At 44.4% G+C, this 19,213-nt stretch overlaps 1 protein-coding gene across 1 annotated transcript in view; it reads left to right on the forward strand.

The window, feature by feature from the left end:
* Positions 1 to 16,715, forward strand: part of LOC146177361 (neprilysin-3-like) — a 49,000-nt gene extending 32,285 nt beyond the window's left edge. Inside the window, exon 4 of the mRNA XM_084581533.1 lies at positions 16,286 to 16,715. Coding sequence (XP_084437659.1) covers positions 16,286 to 16,474 — 189 coding nt within the window. The 3' untranslated portion in view covers positions 16,475 to 16,715. The remainder of the gene's footprint in view (positions 1 to 16,285) is intronic.
* The last annotated feature ends 2,498 nt before the right edge of the window (positions 16,716 to 19,213 follow it).

The raw sequence follows: 19,213 nt of genomic DNA on the forward strand, positions 1-19,213 counted from the left end.
GGGACAAGTTTCGGGCCATTACTACGAACCCCTTTTCTAATATTGACTCCTTCCTGTCTGTACTCCGAGATGCCCGCACTCGGATATATCCCCTGTGACGATTTCACAGTTGTCATGGATGCTCACCTGGCTAACCTTTGGCGTCGCACAGATCACCTCATAATATGTTTTCGGACTCGTGGAAAACGTCCCGAAGATCTCGTACTTCTTCGACGACAATTCAAGCTTGATCGGGCCTACAAGCTTCACCTGCAAAGAGAGGCTTGGCACTCTACATGCGACCGTCTTGGACAAGTACCAGGCCTATCACAACTTTGGCGCATCTTTCGTGTCCTAAATGGCAAGGCATGCGGGGCACCACCTCTCGCCGAGCTCCTTCTCAATGGCAACTCGGCTAATGTTGAAGATGAAGTTATACGCACATTTTTCACACACACCACCCTAACGCCTCCACCAGCAGTTTCCATTTTCCCAGTCAGAAACTCAGAGAATGGGCGATCCAGGCCTGGGTCAAAGAAAACTGCAAGCAGCCCTCGGAAGAGGCCGAGCTCGCGCCACACCCGGGCATGACCGAAGCAGTTGGCAGGAGCTTCGTAATAGCGACTAGGCAGCCTAGAATGCCTTCTCGGCATCATTATTTCTTGCTGGGAGACCGGAACGGTACCGGATGATCTCAAGCTTTCTGTTATTCCAATCCCTAAACCTGGCAAAACCCCTCGACTTCCGAGTAATTTGCGTCCAATCACCCTGACTTCAAATCTCTGTAAATTTATCGAGCGCCTGCTACATACGGGAATTAGTCACTACATTGAATACGTCACTCCTGGATTTCATCGAGCTCAAGCCGGCGTCCGCCCTAACCTTGGAACTTATCACTGCATTTGGCTTTTGCGAAGAGTTCTGAATAGAGTTCATCGTGAAGTCATGCCTGACAATCCCTTGGCTGTCGATACACACAAAGCCTTTGACAACGTTCGCCATGAAGTTATCCTGAAGGAACTCGCCAAACGCTTTCCTAGTACTCGTTCCCAAATCTGGATATGCAATTTTTTTACATCTAGACCCACTAAGCTGTATGGCAAAGCTCCAAGATGGGTGCCTAAAACGTATTACTTGGATAAGGGTGTACTCCAGGGCTTCATTCTAGTATCCCTATTGTTCAACTTGGCAATGACACGCGTCGCCAAGATTCTGGAACTCGGCACAAGCGCACGATTCGCTATATATGCCGATTATATCACTTTCTGGAATGAGACAGCGGATTACGTAGACATATAATCTATGCAAACTAATCTTCAGGCTTCCCTTCTTTGTTTTCAAGGCACACTAACCAACATTGGCCTTGAACTCGATCCACATAAAACAGAACTGATCAGTATCGACGGAAAGCAAGATACCCTAGTATGCAGATCCATCTGGGGTTGCAAAAGTCCCCAGAAATGGGTTCATCAGCTACAGCGCCTTTGGCCAGCACTACTGCACACTATTTGCCGCCTGTCCAACCGGCACGGCAGTGCGCGGTCTTTTGGCCACCGACCAGTGCGACAGCTGACGCGGCCACAGCGCAGCAACAGGCAAAGAAGCGAGCGTTTTGGCCATTTGAGCGCCGTCCGGCCGGCCGCCCAACGCTTCCTTCGCGGGCATGTCTCGGCGTGTCCGTGCCACGCGCCGAATACGTGTGCGTGCGTGTGTGTGCAAACGCTGGCCAAGCCCGGCGCTCTAGAGAGGGAGCGTCGCCCTCACCCGTCTGCAGGAGGTGGAGGAAATTGCTGTCGCACCACCGACGACTGAGTCATCTCGTCTTGTTCGGAAATGCGGGCTCTTCCTTTTTCTCTGAACTGGCAAGCCTATACAAAGCAGCGGCAGGCTACTACCCTGATGGGGCTGGGACAGGTGGGTCACCGCCGCTTGCAGCTGTGGCTAGCTTGCCGCAGAATTTTTATCTGTTGTAGGCTGTCATTGCACCCGCCACCGTTTTGGTGGTGAACGACGTCTGTTGTTGCGGCGCGCGTCCTTCTCTCCCTCTTTCTTTTCTTTTTTCTCTATTTTCTCTTCTGTCTGCACGAGGCAGCGGAGGTGGTTCGGATACAAAGCCAGTAGCAGGCCCGTGCATTTTCTTTTCCTTCTTCCTACAGCCACAACAACACCAACGCTGAAACAGAGTGTACTGGGAAGACGTCGCAGCGCCGACGCCAGACACCAGCTGTGTGAGCGCGTCAGTATTCCCTTCGGGCCAGCTTCTCTGCCGGTTCCTTCATGAAGTTGTATTAAACGTTGTTTTGTTGGTCGACGCCTCGTCTTTGCTGGGACCGTTGATACCGTTCGCAGAGCTACGGAGCCGCCAGGCCAACGCTACCCAAGTGCAAGCGAGCCGCATGTAATAACTGCCGTCAGCGGTGGGATGAGCCACGCGAGCCCCAAATTTAACAACTGGTGGAAGCGGTGGGATGAGCCACGCGAGCCCCAAATTTAACAGCCGCAACATACCTGCCATGCGCTAGCCCGAGTAGCGGTGGTCGGAAAAATTCTGTATGGCACACCCGTCCTCCAACTGTCGAATACTGACTTCGCTAAGGTCGAACGCCTTCATCGCGCAACAATGCACACTATTACTGGTCTACCTAAGCACATGTGAGCGTTTGCGCTCTTTCACCGCTCGCTACCATAGTTTCCGAGTCACAGACGCGTCATCGAATAGGTCTAGAAAGCACCGAGCGCCTCTCTACCACCAAGACAGGCTGCAGTATACTGACGTCCCTGGGTTACCATCCCTGAGCTCCCAGTCGGCAATTGTGCGAGATCAGCGATGAGGTGTGGGCCCACATCCACGTGGACTCCATCCCGAAAAACATGCACTTCAAGTACAACCATGAACGGCGGTAGGCGCGCACCAAAGCCCTCGTCGAGCAACATGCCCAGGACCCGCACGCCCGGTTCGTGGACGCTGCGGAATACAAGCGAGAAGGATTCGTGGCAGTGGCTGTTGCGGCGGCTACCGGCATCAAGACAATGGCAGCGAGCGTGCGGTGCACTGACGCCACAGATGCCGAGGAGGTTGCCATCGCTCTGGCGATCTCGGAGGCCGAGTGTAGCACCGTGCTCAGCGACTCGAGGAACGCTGTTCGCAACTTTACCAAGAGGAGAGTGTGCGCGCCGGCGGCCGCCATCATCAGTAAGCTCCAGCTTCAAGGCCGCGGCAACACTATCCGCATCAAGTGGTTCCCGGCGCACGCGGGAGATTGCGCATCCTCACCGTACCACAGCGAGACGGCCCATTCGGCGGCGCGAGCGCTTACCTTCCGCGCCCCCGAGAGGGACCGTTCCGAATGGTGGTTCGAAACAAACGACCGAATCACCAGTTACGAGGAAGTGACTAAATTTTACCGCCTAGCTCGACGGACAATGCCGCCGCCTCACCCGGCATTTAGTCGGGAGGAAGCGGTCATCCTAAGGCAAATTCAAACCGGGTCACTCCTAGCCCCGGCAGTGCTACACCTCCTCCACCCAGACATCTATACGAGTGATATGTGCAGTTTATGTCAAGTGGGTCCGGCGGACGAATGGCACATCATTTGGGACTGTGCCAGGTTCCCGACCGAAGCTGCATCAAGGACATACCCACCGGAGCTTCAAAGTGCTGTGCAGAATACAGACAAGGACATTCACCTATGGGCCGTCCAGCCGGCCCGGGGTGCGCTCGAAAAGCACAAGCCTCACAACCCAACACAAGCGGTCCAAAAGAGGTAGTGCAGAGTCGGGCTTAGCCCCGGGTAGACGCTTGGCCAGCGTCACGACCCTTTAACCCGTCGTTTGCCGGCTCCCTAATAAAGTTATACATACATACATACATACATACATACATACATACATACATACATACATACATACATACATACATACATACATACATACATACATACATACATACATACATACATACATACACACACACATACATACATACATACATACATGCATACGTACGTACGTACATACATACACATACATACATACATACATACATACATACATACATACATACATACATACATACATACATACATACATACATACATACATACATACATACATACATACATACATACATACATACATACATACATACATACATACATACATACATACATACATACTGTCCAATGTCGTCGCCTGCTGGCCTGGGACGAACAGTGCGCAACGACATAGCATGAACAATATATACATCTTATTCCATCTTGGGAGATGCCAGTGGTCACACGCCTCCGTCGCCGACCTATAAACCGGGATTTCGTCCCTCCCCGGGAGCTCCTCGCTGCCCTTCACCGACAAGAGCGAATCCCTGATACGACTGATATATACACCAACGCTTCAATTACTAGCTAATTTGCATCTATGGGCAGGGTATGAGATGACAATTCTTACCTTTCAGGCGCTTATGCCTGCCACTTACCTCAAGGTACCCCTCATCATGCTGAACTCCGCGCGATTTGGGGAGCTATGTCAGGAGTGCCTTTGCACCGGAACTGATTCAAAATGTATTCTTACTGATTCTTATGAAGTCTACGAGGAAATCGCTACTCCAGGTTCGCAAGATGCAACTGCTACGACCATACAGCGCCTCCTTAAACGCCACCAAATCGGACCAGAATGGTCGTTATTCAGTGGACCCGAGGTCACTCGGACGAATCAGGGGCAATGCGGCGGCACGCCGCGGCTGCCTTGGCAGTTTAGATGTCCACATTTACTTCCCCACCCCCATTGCTTCATCCTTACTCGACCTTGGACTGGCAATACACCCCTTCTCTTGCCCTTATGCACCCTACACGGATCAGCCTTCGTAGCCTCAGTCAGCATCGCATGCAGGTGGCCACACCAGGCTCACCTTTTACCCGAAAAACCCACCTCACCAGAAGTCAAGGAGTCTTCTCATTGCCCATGCGGCTTACACTCCACGTATTATGGCCCGCTGGTGTAAGTATATACAGAGGAAATAATTACGTGCCCCCCCCCCCTTACGACTGTAACGCGCGGCGGCATATCTCATCTTCTCTGGGGTTGCCCTGCCTTTTCTACTGAACGCTCCGAGATCGTATCCTACCGCCTGAACTACCGTTCCTTTCTAGGAACTGATGGTAACACACAAATGATATTTGCCAAGTATGGCTCTCTCCGTGGCCTGGTCAGAGCAATATGATTTGAGTGACGACCTGTGCAAACAATGAAGATTCTGCCTACTCCCATTTACCTCCGTCCATGACCATGAGCCTTCCTATTCAATAAAGGACGTTCAATCAATCAATCTATGGCCCGAGAACATTTTCATGGCATCTTCGTAAGCAACAAACGCTAGGCCTTTGAGCAGGTGGCCCCGTGCATTTCATTCGTAATGGTTGCTCACCCTGGTTGGTCGTTAGGTAGCGAAGCACTGGAAGTAATAGGCGAATATGTCTACTTGGACAGGTAGTATCCGCAGATCCGGGCCATGAAAAGGAAATAACAAGAAAATAAGATTGGGATGGAGCGCATTTGGCAAGCACTTGCAGAATATGACTAGCAGTTTACCGGTATCGCTCAAGAGGAAAGTATACAATAGTTGCATCTTACCTGTACTCCCCTATAGGGCTGAAACGTGGAGGCTAACCAAGAGGGCTCTATTTAAGTTGAGGGTAACACAGAGGGCTATGGAACAAAACATGGTAGGTGTAATGTTAAGAGATAGGAAGCGTGCAGAGTGGGTCAGAGAAATAACTCAAGTTGCTGATATTCTAGTGGAAATTAAGAAGAAGAAATGGGCATGGGCAGGGCATTCTGTGCGAAGAGAGGATAACCGATGGTCGCTTAGGGTAACAAACTGGATTCCAAGGGAAGGAAAACATAGGAGGGGGCGGCAGAAAGTTAGGTGGGCGGATAAGGTTAAGAAATTCGCAGGGGTCAAGCGAATGCAGCTAGCACAGAACCGGGTTAATTGGAGAAATATGGGAGAAGCCTTCGCCCTGCAGCTGGCATATTCAGGCTGATGATGATGATAGTTGGTCATCCGAGGATTGGACTGGTGTTACATGGCTTGTTGAGTTAACGCACACAAAATTGCTTGTCGAGTCGAGCTTTGTCAGTGTGAGGGAATCCTACCGGCGATTTCTGGTCATTGAAACCTTAATCGAGGTGCTGTACGAGGGGCTCTGAAATTTGCGTCAAAATAGCGCGGACATCCTCATAGCCACTGGGACGAACGAAACGCCCGGCTGTCAGAAAAGAAAAAAAGTCAAAATAGAATTACAACCACCGGTTTTGTGTCGGATAGAATAGGAACGTGTAGTAACGACGCTGTAATGCTTAACATAACCATTAAGATATAATTGATATATACTTTTATATATAATTTATATATCACTGACCTTCGAAACGACTGACGAAAACGACGAAACGAAAAAAGGACTGACCTTCGAAAGGGGCTGACGTTATTCGTAGCCCTCGTGTGAACTGCGAACCACATAATATACGATAAGATCACTTGCAAACAATTCCTTCTCCCCGCGTGTGTTTCTTGGTAAAGATTCTGGTTGCTTAGGAGGGGGACTCACAGGCATTTCAGCGATGACTATGATGAAAAGGCTGGAGCAGGTTTGTGCAGTGTTGTGTGCTCTGCCCTACTGCGTTTGTAGTATCTAAAGCCTTTATAGTCTACTGAGTGCGCGTCTGTGCGTGCTCTCGTCCGCAGACAGTGTCACGCTCAACCAGCCAATAAAGTGACGAACTGGTTCTATTTTACTTTTTCAACAAAAAAACAATAATCCTATAACGTGTATCGGCCTCCTTCCTCCCCTATCACCAGCCAAGTGCATTGTTGGACCAATCCACGGCCGCAACGTGAGAAACATACATTATTTATTGTCTATTGTGTGTGTGTGTGTGTGTGTGTGTGTGTGTGTGTGTGTGTGTGTGTGTGTGTGTGTGTGTGTGTGTGTGTGTGTGTGTGTGTGTGTGTGTGTGTGTGTGTGTGTGTGTGTGTGTGTGTGTGTGTGTGTGTGTGTGTGTGTGTGTGTGTGTGTGTGTGTGTGTGTGTGTGTGTGTGTGTGTGTGTGTGTGTGTGTGTGTGTGTGTGTGTGTGTGTGTGTGTGTGTGTGTGTGTGTGTGTGTGTGTGTGTGTGTGTGTGTGTGTGTGTGTGTGTGTGTGTGTGTGTAGATAGCTATAGACGATATAGTGCACAACTTCTGTGACTACGAGTGCATTGGATGTGTTGAACTTTCGGAAGGAGTGCGCAAATAAGCATTTCCAGCACATCCTATCAAGCTACACCGATCCAAATACAGCTAAAAATCCTAGCAACGCGCGCTTGAACTGGCCAGCAAGCGTTCACTCGCGCGATTTGCTTTTATGAGTGGCCGCGTTTATGATACCGCATCGAAATGGTCGAATCCAAACCGACCTAAGAGTTTTTATGTCTTGCGTTTAAAAAAAAATACACATCTGCTTCGATTGGAATAAATACGTAATTCCGTTTTGTGCACTGAGCGCTTGCCTCCATCGAGCTTTAAAAAAAATCGCACATATTCGCCAGCTGAAGAAAGAAGCAATGTCCAATGTGTTCCAATGCTATCCGTCATACAAGCAACCTGCCGCCACTAAGATGCGCAACGTTTAAGGAGTTGCAAACGCGCGCCGGAGCTGAACAGCAAAAACCGCGCCGCGAAGATTAATGTCAGCCGCAGCATGACCACTAAGAATCAGTTGAGAATATTATGGAGCCCAATGGTTATTCCACTCTGGTCGAGGCCCGACACCGAACCACTCTGCGACAAGACGATCCATGTTAAAGTCCATCCACGTCTCCGATGGACAGCGGATGTTTATCAGAGCGTCTCATGCATTGCGTTTGCAAGTTTGTGGAGTACGAACACACGCAGCTCTAACAAGCTGTCATAGGTTCCTGCACCATAGTATGTGCAAAAATAAAAAGGAGCCTGCCCTTCGACTTCTGTTTGCTAGATTGAAGCATATAATAATAATAATAATAATAATAATAATAATAATAATAATAATAATAATAATAATAATAATAATAATAATAATAATAATAATAATAATAATAATAATAATATTAATGTTTTATTTACACCCAATGTGTACATAGGATGAGAGAGCACAGCAGAAAAAGTTGTAATTACAACTTGACAAGGCCGCAGGCCCCCAAAACAATAACAATGACAGCTTCACATCGGCAGTGCAGAAAATATACAATCACAAAGTATACACACTAAAATTAACATAACGTTGCAACAGACAACATTATTCACTAAGTGTGGGGGGGGGGGGGGAATAGAATGAGAGAAAAAAATAAACTAATACAACACTAGTGCAGACTTCTAGCATAGAAAACAATAATGCACACCTCTAAATGGACAAAAAATGTTTTCTAAGCTCTTTATAAGTGATTGATTCCAGTTTAATGTGTTTTCTATCCAGATCGTTTAATGTTCGTGGCAGTATGTTGTGTAATGTTTGGAGACCATAGTTTGTTCTGTATGTGTGTACCTTCCAGTGTTCATTTTTGCGTGTAGCGTACGCTCTGTCGTTTGCTTTCAGTTCAGCTACTGACTGCAGATGTCTAGAATTATTTATGAAATCTCGTTTAAGTGACTTACATAGTGGATAGTCGTAAGCTTTAGTAACTGGCATATTATTGTATTTTTAAAGAGATCATGAGTATGAAAATAACGTGGGACATTTTCAATAATCCGAAGATACTGCTTCTGTAACACATAAACTTTTTGCGTGTCTTCTTTAGTGGTTGAACCCCAAACTAAGCCACAGTAGTTAAGCCGCGATGAAAATAGGGAGTTATATATTAGTGTCATAATATTACGTGGCAGAAAATTATTTCAATAAGCCAGCCCCACTACCTGCGCGAGTTTACTTGTAAGGGAATCTACATGCGCAATCCATGAAAGGGTTTAATTAAAGATTACACCTAACGTCTTGAATGTCGGTACGATTTCTACTGGTATGGTCTGCATTGATATTGCTTTCGTTATTATTATGCTCTTGTTTCTAGGGCGAAACAAACTGCTTTTGTTTTCGTTTATTTATTTATTTATTTATTTATTTATTTATTTATTTATTTATTTATTTATTTATTTATTTATTATTTATTTATTTAGGAATACTGTCAATCCCGGGCGGGATCGTTACAGGCAGGGCTCAAAACGCGAACAAAAGTCAGACAATATTTGGAACATGTTCAAAGGCAGAGACAATCATTTAAAATGAAAGGAAGATTGCGGTCAGAAATAAACGAACCAAGACAATTATCAGTGTACAGTGAAAAGTACAGTGAACTATTGATACATGAAAACAAAGAAAAAGGTATATGAATGGACACAGAATGAAAATAACAAAGCAATAAGGGATTAGTACAATTTGCAAGTTATCAATGTATGCTGACAAGAAACTGTTTAGATGAACATTCATGAATTTGTGTGTAAATGATCCTTCACTAGCTTTACAAATTCATCCAGTGTTGAACTTTGTGTTATTGATGGTTTCAAGGTGTTCCACTCTCTAATTGCAAGGGGGAAAACGAGTTTTTGAAACTGTCACAATGGCAAGAAAATTCATTTATAGTCAAAGAGTGTTCATAGCGCATGAGTCTTGTATCTTCGATGACGATGTACTTTGATGTATCTATATCAAAGTGGTTATGCACGAGTTGATACAGAAAGTTCAGACGTGCTTGTACTGCGCGTTTTTCCAAACTCAGCATGCCGGCTTTCTTAAGTAGGTGAGTTGGCGAGTCAGTCATTTTATATTTGTTAAAGATGTACCTTATCGCCTTCCGTTGTATTCCTTCTAGTTTTTTTTATTTTTTGTTTAGTTGCCGGGAACCATAAGACGTTTGCATATTCCACTGTTGATCTTATAAAGGCATTGTAAGCTAACATTTTAGTTTCGGGTGGTGCATCTCGGAGACGACGTTTAAGAAAAAATAACTTTCGTGTAGCAGCTGCTGTTACGGTATTTACGTGCGAGTCCCATCTTAGGTTATGCGTGAGTATCAAGCCAAGATGTTTGTGTTCGCTGACTCTGGTTAGTAAAGTATTGCTTATACTGTACGGAAAATGCAGGCACTCTTTTTTTCTTGTTATCGGCAGGAATACACATTTATTAACATTTAGCACCATCTGCCACTCTGTACACCACTGTGACACTGTTTCCAGTGCGTTGTTTAGAGGTATATGATCTTCAGAGGAGTTAATTTCACGATAAAGGATGCAGTCGTCTGCAAAAAGCCTGATATTTACTAGAACATTTTTAGGAAGGTCATTTATAAAGAGTAAAAATAATATTGGCGCCAGTACGCAACCTTGCAGTACTCCAGAGGTAACAGGTACTATTTGTGAGTTCTGGTTATTTATTTGTACAAACTGGTGACGATCTGTTAGATAGTCCTGGATCCAATCTATGACAGGGTTAGCAACGAATATGAATTCTAAATTCTTGATAAGTTTTACATGAGAAACGCGATAGAAAGCTTTGGAGAAATCTAAAAAGATCAGGTCGATTTGTTTTTGGTTATCAATGCTAAGGGAAATGTCGTGTATTCGCTCCAGTAGTTGGGTGACGGTTGATAGCCCCTTGCGGAAACCATGCTGAAAGGGTGATAACAGATGTTCCTGCTCAAGATGTATGTTTAAGTGTTTTAGAATTATGTGTTCTAGAAGTTTGCAGGCGGTAGAAGTTAGCGATATTGGTCGAAAGTTAGAAATATCATCTTTGCTACCGGATTTGTGAATAGGAATGACCTTTGCGGTTTTCCATTCCCTTGGTAATTTACCAGTTGTGAGTGATTTGTCGTACAATACACATAAGTATTTCGCTACCCATTGTGAGTACCGTTGGAGAAAAACATTCGGTAAGTTATCGGGCCCAATCCCTTTCTTAACATCAAGGTCTAGTAGGAGGTTTAGTACTCCCGATTCGGTTACTGATAGTGGTTTTAAGCCATTTGTCAAACTGCACTGGTTTAGATGTGGGCAGCTGCCATTATCTCTCGTGAAAACAGATTGGAAGTAGCTGTCCAGCTTGTTTGCGCTAGTTTGGCTCTCTTGGTCGGCGGCAAAGTTTACTTGATTTTCTTTAGGGTTGGGGTATTCCCAAAACTTTTTAGGAGAACTTCTTTAGGAAATTGGGAAGGGTGTGGGTAAAATAACTTTTTTTGCAGCTTTTATTTTTAACTTCATGTGGCGGATAGTGATACTAAGCCTGGTTCTATTTTTTGTCGTAGGATGCAGTTTCAATGTTTTTCGGAGACGTTTTACCCTGCGTTTAGCGTGGATGACATCTCGTGTAATCCACGGGTTGTGTGTTTTAGGCACTTTTGTTTTTATCGGTACATAGTTCGCGAGACAGAATGATACGATATCTTTGAACGCGTGCCAGACTGTCTCAATGTCTGTGTGGATGTCCCTTCAAAGGTTTTCGAACGGTGTAAAAGCGAAGGCAAGGTTGTCTAAAATGCTATTATCGTCAGCCCTGCTGAAGTTGTAAAATGTAGCTTTCGGTTTAGCGTGAAATGTAATGAGTCGCGACAGTACAAAATGCTATCTTATGGTCCGATATGCCGGTAATTATCTCTACTTCGGATGTTTCAGGTGGAAAGTGTTCACTAAGAAAGACTAGGTCCAGAACATTTGAAGTACATCCATGTGCTCGTGTCGGCTCTTGCACGATTTGTCGTAGATTGAAGTGCAGCATTGCGTCGAAGATAATTTCCGAACAAGCACTTTGATATTGCATGCTCTGCCAATTTATATCCGGGAGGTTGAAATCACCAAGCATGATTAATCTGTTTCCTTGAATCTGTTTTTGCATGTAATTTAGGAGATTTTTCATGACATCGCAGTCAGGTGAGGGGCTGCGATAGACGCTACCTACAACTATAGCTCAAGAGCCAAATATTATTTTGCAGAAAACTGCTTCGGCGCCTTGAACGTCGGGGAGAACCGTGAATGGAAATTCTTTTTTTGTCAAGATTGCCACCCCTCCACCACGTGTCATCCTATCCCTTCTAACAGCATTGTTTTTGGGGGAGTTATATCAGTATCTTTGATGTCACTTGTAAGCCACGTCTCCGTTACAGCTACAAAATCAGGTTCCAGGCTACGAAGTAAAGGTTCGAATCCTTCTAACTTGTTTAATAGGCTGCGGGCATTTACATTGATAAAAGTTATTTCGGACACTTCTGTTGACGGCGGAGGCGTAGTGTTCGCTCTACATTTTGCTCGTTTTTAAGCATGTTCATGCGCGACCATTCTTCTAACACAGCAAGTGTTAAATTTGCATTATCAATGAGTTCATCGGCCAATCGTCCAGTTAGAAATACACTGGTGTCATAAAGTTAGCTGCGGGACAGCTATTCACTATGTCGTTTATATATAAATTAAACAAAAAAGGTCCCAAAATGCTTCCTTGTGGTACTCGACAGGCAACTTGTAAAAGGTTGGAGAAATGGCCATTAATCCCTACAATTTGGATTCTATTACATAGAAAAGATTCTATGAGAGATGCTGCTTGTCCACGAATGCCATAATGCTCCAATTTTAGTATTAGTACATGATGATTTATGGAGTCGAACGCTTTAGTTAAATCAACGAAAAGGCCCAAGAATAGTCTGCTGTCTTCGAGTTGAGATAATATAAACTCGTTTTGGGCAAGCAGCGCAAATTCTGTGCTAAGACCTTTCCGGAAACCGAACTCACAGTCGACTAGGAGGTGATGTTTCTGTTCAAACTGAACTAATCGATTTAGAATAACCTTCTCGAAAGCCTTAGAAAGCACAGGAAGTATTGATATGGGGCGTTAATTCCCCATATCGTTTCGCTCGCCTTTCTTAAACAGCATAGTTATTCGTACCACTTGTATCTTAGACGGAAATACGGCCTGAGAAAGGCACAGGTTAAAAATGTGCGTAAGGCAAGGCGCGAGAACATCAATGACATGCTTTATTGGTACAACAGTGAACCCGTCAATATCTTTACTAGTGCTGTTGTTTATGCTTCTAACTAATTTGATCACTTCCTCGTTTGTGACAGGATCAAGAAAAATTGAGGTCCCATTTCTATAGAAATTCTCAAGATCATTAAATACCAAATTGCTCTCTACAGCGTTCATCAGATATTTGTTAAACGCATCAGCAAGCTGCTTCCCGGACAACTCAGAGCCATTGATTACCATTTTTTCAATTGTTTCAGTGCCGACGTTTCGCTTTAGCACAGAATTAAGCCTTTTCCACAATACATCCGTACTTCCTACAGCAGAGTTGAATACGTTATTCATATAGGAACGCTTTGCCTTCTTCAGATCACTGCCTAATTTATTACGGTATGTCTTAAATTCTTTGAGTATATTAATACCCTTAGACTTTATGAACTGGTTGTATAAATTATTCTGCTTGTTTATTCTGCTAATAAGCTCGCTGCTTATCCAAGGCTTACGTATCTTTCGGCAGCGCTTGGTGCGTACGAAAGGAAAGCTTGCTGCGTAAATAGACTTCAGTTTGAAAATGAATGCATCATAAGCGCAGTTTGCATCTGCTGTGCTGTAAATGAAATTCCAACTCGTGGACATTACCTTTTCGCAAAAAATTGAGAGGCTACCGCATGTTATAGGTTGAAGTACAAGAATATCCTAAGTGTGTTTTCGACGAGCATACCTCCTCGAGCAAAAAAATATTGGCAGGTGATCACTCAGATAAAATGGAAATACGCCAGCTTTAACTTCATCAGAACCTATATTTGTGCAAAAACATCAATTAGTGACGATGAAGTCTCAGTTATTCTGGTAGGGAGGCTAATGGCGTTATAGCAGCCGTGGGATTTTAATAAAATAATTAGACAGGTATCGAGAGGAACTGTGCAAACTAAAAGTAGATTGCAAATTTACTGCCTTCGTGATGTTGTTGCTGGTGCTGAGCATAATAGCGTCACACCTCTATTCATAGTTGACAAAATAATGAACCGCATCATGAAATGGGCTATGTGGGGAGAACAACTGCCAGGTACTGCAACGTATTAAGGAAGTTGTCTACCAATGCGTACGAGTACATTTCCTCTGAAGGGCTCCTACCGCTTGCCTTGCCCAAATACCTTGTACCTCTGTCTTGTCCCCTTTATGTGTTGAGCTAGAAGTATCCCGCTTTGATACCTTGTACAAGTACATACTTAACAGAACGCCTACTGACGGCTTTGGTTTCAGTCGTTTGGTTCCTTTGATTTCAAACAGAGCTTGAAAGCTGACATTGTTTGCCAGATGCCAATAAGGCTGAAGCTACAATATTATAAGCAGCTAGATGATTTATAGATGATGTCAATGTCATCCGGATTTAGACCACCTGGTGGCTGGTGCCTTGTAATCGAAAATGCCACCTCGCGAATGGGCTGCCATGATATTTGTGGCCTGGCTGCATATTTAAATCCCCGCTTATTATTACGGGTGTCCATGAGTATCTGAAACGAGTGGGTTTTAAGCATCTGAGTTGATTAAGTTTCTTGCCATGCGTATACTAACACCAGTTATCTTTTATAGCCTGGTTAAGAGTTTTAATATATTCTATTCTATAGTAGCCTTTGCACAAACCTGCTTTCATGTAGTATAAGGTTCTTATACTACATGAAATTATCAATAGTTCTTTCGCTGTAGGTATATTGTATAAATTGTTTTTTTTTTTTTTATCGTACGTATGGATATTATTGTGAACCATTGAAAGCTTTAATTTTTGTCTTCGACAGCCTCCAGCACGCGGCCTTCTCATTGTGGTTGTAGTGCAAAGAACGATCATGTTCCTGCTCGTTGTCGCAAAACACGGCGTTATCACTTTCTTTATGGTGCGAAATGCGCAGAGATTTTTCTCGAGCGGTCACAGTGAAGAACGACAGTTTTGATGGCTTGCTAGATGTTTACAGATTCCTTTGGCAGGTTATCTACATGATTCTCTGTCGTCTTTATATTCGACGCTGCATAATTCAGCGGACTTCCGTTCTTTGACGTGCACCAAGCACTTTGTTATCACCACTGTAGTATGTATTGCTTAGTTCTTTAGCGGGCGCTACTCTGCCCAATAAAAGGATTGATTTCTACTGAAATCCAAGTCTCCTTGACTATGCCTACTGCTTTTTTACTACGACCAGCCAATATTACATTCTTAATTTATCTTAACAAGGCGGCCGTCGTGTACTATCAAAGTAAACTAGTTTGTTAAAGAACAAACAACCGGCGCAATGAAAATATAATAATCACGAGAAATACGAACGGTAAAAAGAAGTGCACAGCAGGGATTTAATAGGGTACAAAATATAAATATATGAAAAGTGCTTTCAAGTGCTCCAGTGATTTGTTATAAACGATCTTTAGTATCATCATTCTTGTGTGTAATGACTTCGGAAAAATGAATATTGTCTGTGTTATTTACTGCATTTATTGGCATTTATCAAAACATACGTCTTTGTTTTGTCATAAAGATAAAGAAGAATGGCATGGTGTTGGACGAGTCAATGCTTCAATGGTTGCTAAGGATTGAATAGAAATGGTTTTAGATGACAGTAGGCAATTTGTATTAAACAAAAATATTCAACACATTGAAGAAAAAATGAGCCGTGTGCGACCATACAAGTTCTAGAAAAACCGTATCACTTCCACTTGAGCAATAATTATGATGGCTAATTATGTTTAACGTATCGTAGAAGTAGAGCGAGTTGGTCAGCATCTATTGCATCGAGCAGCGGTACAAAACACGGGACAGAAGAAAGAAGACAGTACGAGCGCTGGCTCTCAACAATCTAGATTCATTAAAGCACACAATACTTATACACATGAGTCCTTACTTCTGACCCCGTATTTTGTTTCACTGTTCAATGCGATTAATTTTATCAATCAGAGATTATGACACCAAACAATGTAGAAGGGCACGAGAGGTGCCTGAGGTTTAAAGAAGAAAAATATTTGCATAGGGTAATTGTTCTGAAGTTCTGGACGTGATGTGCCCAGAAAACGAAAACTCAAGATCGCTCGTAGGTGGTCACTTGGGAACATACCGTTTGCATAGATTAATATGAGTGGCTTTTTTCTTATCCGTTCACATAAACACTGTTTTATCAATGTACCGCATTAGTTGGCGAAACCAGGATATCACCACTGTAGAATCATTGTCAAGTGTGCGACTGCAGCGCATAGCTTTGCAAATAGCCCTTCTTTATACACAAAGCTTGTTAAACTGTGTTGCCTTTAATGCAGGAGCTGACCGAGGAAAAGGTCTTCTTCATCACGGCCTGCCTATCAAGTTGCGCTAAGTCGCCGAGCTTCAATCTCTACGGTGGCGACTGCAACAAGGCGATGGCGAATTTCATGCCTTTCGCGGAAGCCTTCCAATGCGCCGCGGGATCAAACATGAACCCCGCGGAAAAGTGCACCTTCTTCACCTGAAAACTCTTTTCTCCGTGACGCTCTTCCTTTCCACTGTCTCTTTCACAATATGTTCAAATATTGGGGTGCGCTTTTGGTATCTAGACTTTAGCCTTTAAGAAGTCCACCCTGAATATTTGTTTTGCCATGACTCACCTTACAACGCAATATTTTCAGACTTATCAACTTTCACATCAGTTTCAAAAACTGTATTCAATAACCTGTTGTTTCAGCTATTATTTTCATACCAATTAAATTTGTAAACGGCGTCATTTAGTTCCAGATAACTTTTCATGTTATACACGCCAAATTCAGAATGCAATGCAGTGCTCCAAGTGGAAGTGTATGGCCGGATTTAAGATATAGCTTTTTTCGGCTGGACGTTACATTTACAGGTGCATCGCACTTTACAGTCATCTTTGGTTCAGAATGAAGGTTAAGGCACTGGTGGACCTCGCTATCTCAGTATATGTGTATCACCATGGCAAGAGACATTTCGTAATTATATGAACCTTTCCAGTGCTCTTGACAGAATATTTCTATTTCATCTGACTTGTACCTCACATTCATGATTTATGGAATGCTCGCTGGTAATAATATTAATGGCTGAAAGATTTCCAGTGTGTTGTGGGATAAAGCTGCAATGATGCTGAAATATCGCTGTTCTGTTCATTCTGCATTACCATTGTTATGTGCTCCCTACTGACAGTCAGAGTACAAACTTGAAAATTGAAATTCTAACATTCCTAATGAACATTACCACTAGCTCTTGAGAAAGCTTATAATGAACACACATTTCTGTTTTATATCAGATGAAATAATCTTAATACGTATATGATTATATAATTAGCTTGTATGTACAACCGTTATTAAAACTTTACAGCCCAGGGGGTCTACTTTTAAGCGATACTATATGGCTCGTAATGCGTTCCCAGGTTTCCATACTTGCTGAAGGCAAGAAGATTTTTTGACCTACCCTCTCCAAAGGCTGGGACTTCCACGATTATTACAGAAGTCATATTATACGGCTTAAAAGCAAACGCTCTGGGCTATACATTTTTGATAAAGGCTGTACATTCATCAACCTCTACAAGCACGTATATGCATACTAAAAGCTTCCTTTTTCTCCTTTCTGTTGTAGTTGTAAATGAAATTGTTCGCTATTTTTTTTATTTAAATAAATTGAGGTATATACGCATTTGTAAACGTACTCTCACTGTGTGTAGATAACCTAAAGGTCAACTCCGGTGGTTTTTTCATCATTTTCTGTTTTTCATTGAATTACATTCCTCGGCATGTCCTGACTCCAACACAAAAGACCGTTTTTCGAAATTCCAATTACAAGTATTTTTAAAAAAGAAAAACAGCAAATCGAAACCGAAACTGCTTTCACGGCCAGAAACGACGTCCCAGGTGACGCAATGGTGACGTCACACTCAGTATTAGAAAAACACGCGTACGTGCATTGGATGGTGAAAATAACGTAAGGAAATCGTGAAGCATTGCATAAAATGTCTGAGGTAGTTCAATATAAACCTCACAATTTCATAATCATGCGGGAAGTGGACAGTAACGCCGGTATACTGTTTGTGATGTCAGAAACTCAGTGTTGCCGGCAGAAATAGTCTCAACTTAACCCATGAAAACAGCATATTTTAAAGTCATGTTGCACGCGAGCGGATTATCGTACGGCGCCCTGGTGTCCCCATGTTCTTGCTGCGCCTGGAAGAAGAGGACACTGAAGTTGACTCTCGCGTGCTGTGTGCCGAACTTCGCCTGCTGGTGCAGCTTCGTCCCGGCGTTTTAGTCAAGTCTAGCCCTGTTGTCCGTGACATATTTTGGTGTCGGCGCAAGGTATCGATCCCAGTATATGTCCCGCACTCCTCCGCATACCCAGGATTCAGGTCCTGTGCCAATCGACACCCCTGTTCACCGCGCTAGCCGGAGGAACCTAGGCCTACCACCTGAGCACGGGCCGTTGGAATTCACCACCGCAGCCGCCCCTCGACCTGTCATGCAAACTCCAACGTACTACACTCTACAGAGCCCACGACTGCCTAAGACTTTCCACGGCTGTCAGACGGAAGACGTCGAAGACTGGCTCACCCAGTTTGAACGGGTCGCCGCATTTAATCAGTGGGACGACGCCGCAAAGCTCAGGAACGTCTTCTTTAGCCCGGAAGATGGCGCTCGTACCTGGTACGAGAATCGTGAAGGCGTGCTAACATCGTGGCGCGAGTTCTGCCGCTGCATCCTGGACACCTACACCAGCCCGGATCGCCGAGAACGAGCGGAAAGGGCCTTACGCTCTCGAATACAGATGCCGAACGAGACCATAACCATGTACGTGGAGGACATGACTAGGTTGTTCCGACGATCTGACCCGGCCATGCCCGAAGAGAAAAAGGTGCGCCATCTCATGCACGGCGTTAAGGAACAACTGTTCGCTGGGCTCGTGCGCAACCCGCCGAGCACAGTTGCCGAGTTTCTTTCGGAAGCTATCACGATGGAAAGGATGCTCCAGCAGCGGTCGGCGACCTACGACAGGCCGGTACTCGCCGCTTCGCTCACTGAGCCGCATTCGGCCTTCGGGGCTAGTCCGGATCTTCTTCGCGACATCATCCGCTCCATTTTGCGTGAAGAGCTCCAGAAGCTTTTCGGTGCTCCCCAGCCGACGGTCAGCTCTGTCGCTAGTATTGTCCGAGAAGAACTCCAGCAAGCACTTCGGCCTTCGGTACCAGCTGCTAACCCGCCATCCTT

The sequence above is a fragment of the Amblyomma maculatum genome, chromosome 10 (assembly GCF_055883805.1).
Source record: "Amblyomma maculatum isolate TAMU_Amacu chromosome 10, ASM5588380v1, whole genome shotgun sequence".
Lineage (NCBI taxonomy): Eukaryota > Metazoa > Arthropoda > Arachnida > Ixodida > Ixodidae > Amblyomma > Amblyomma maculatum.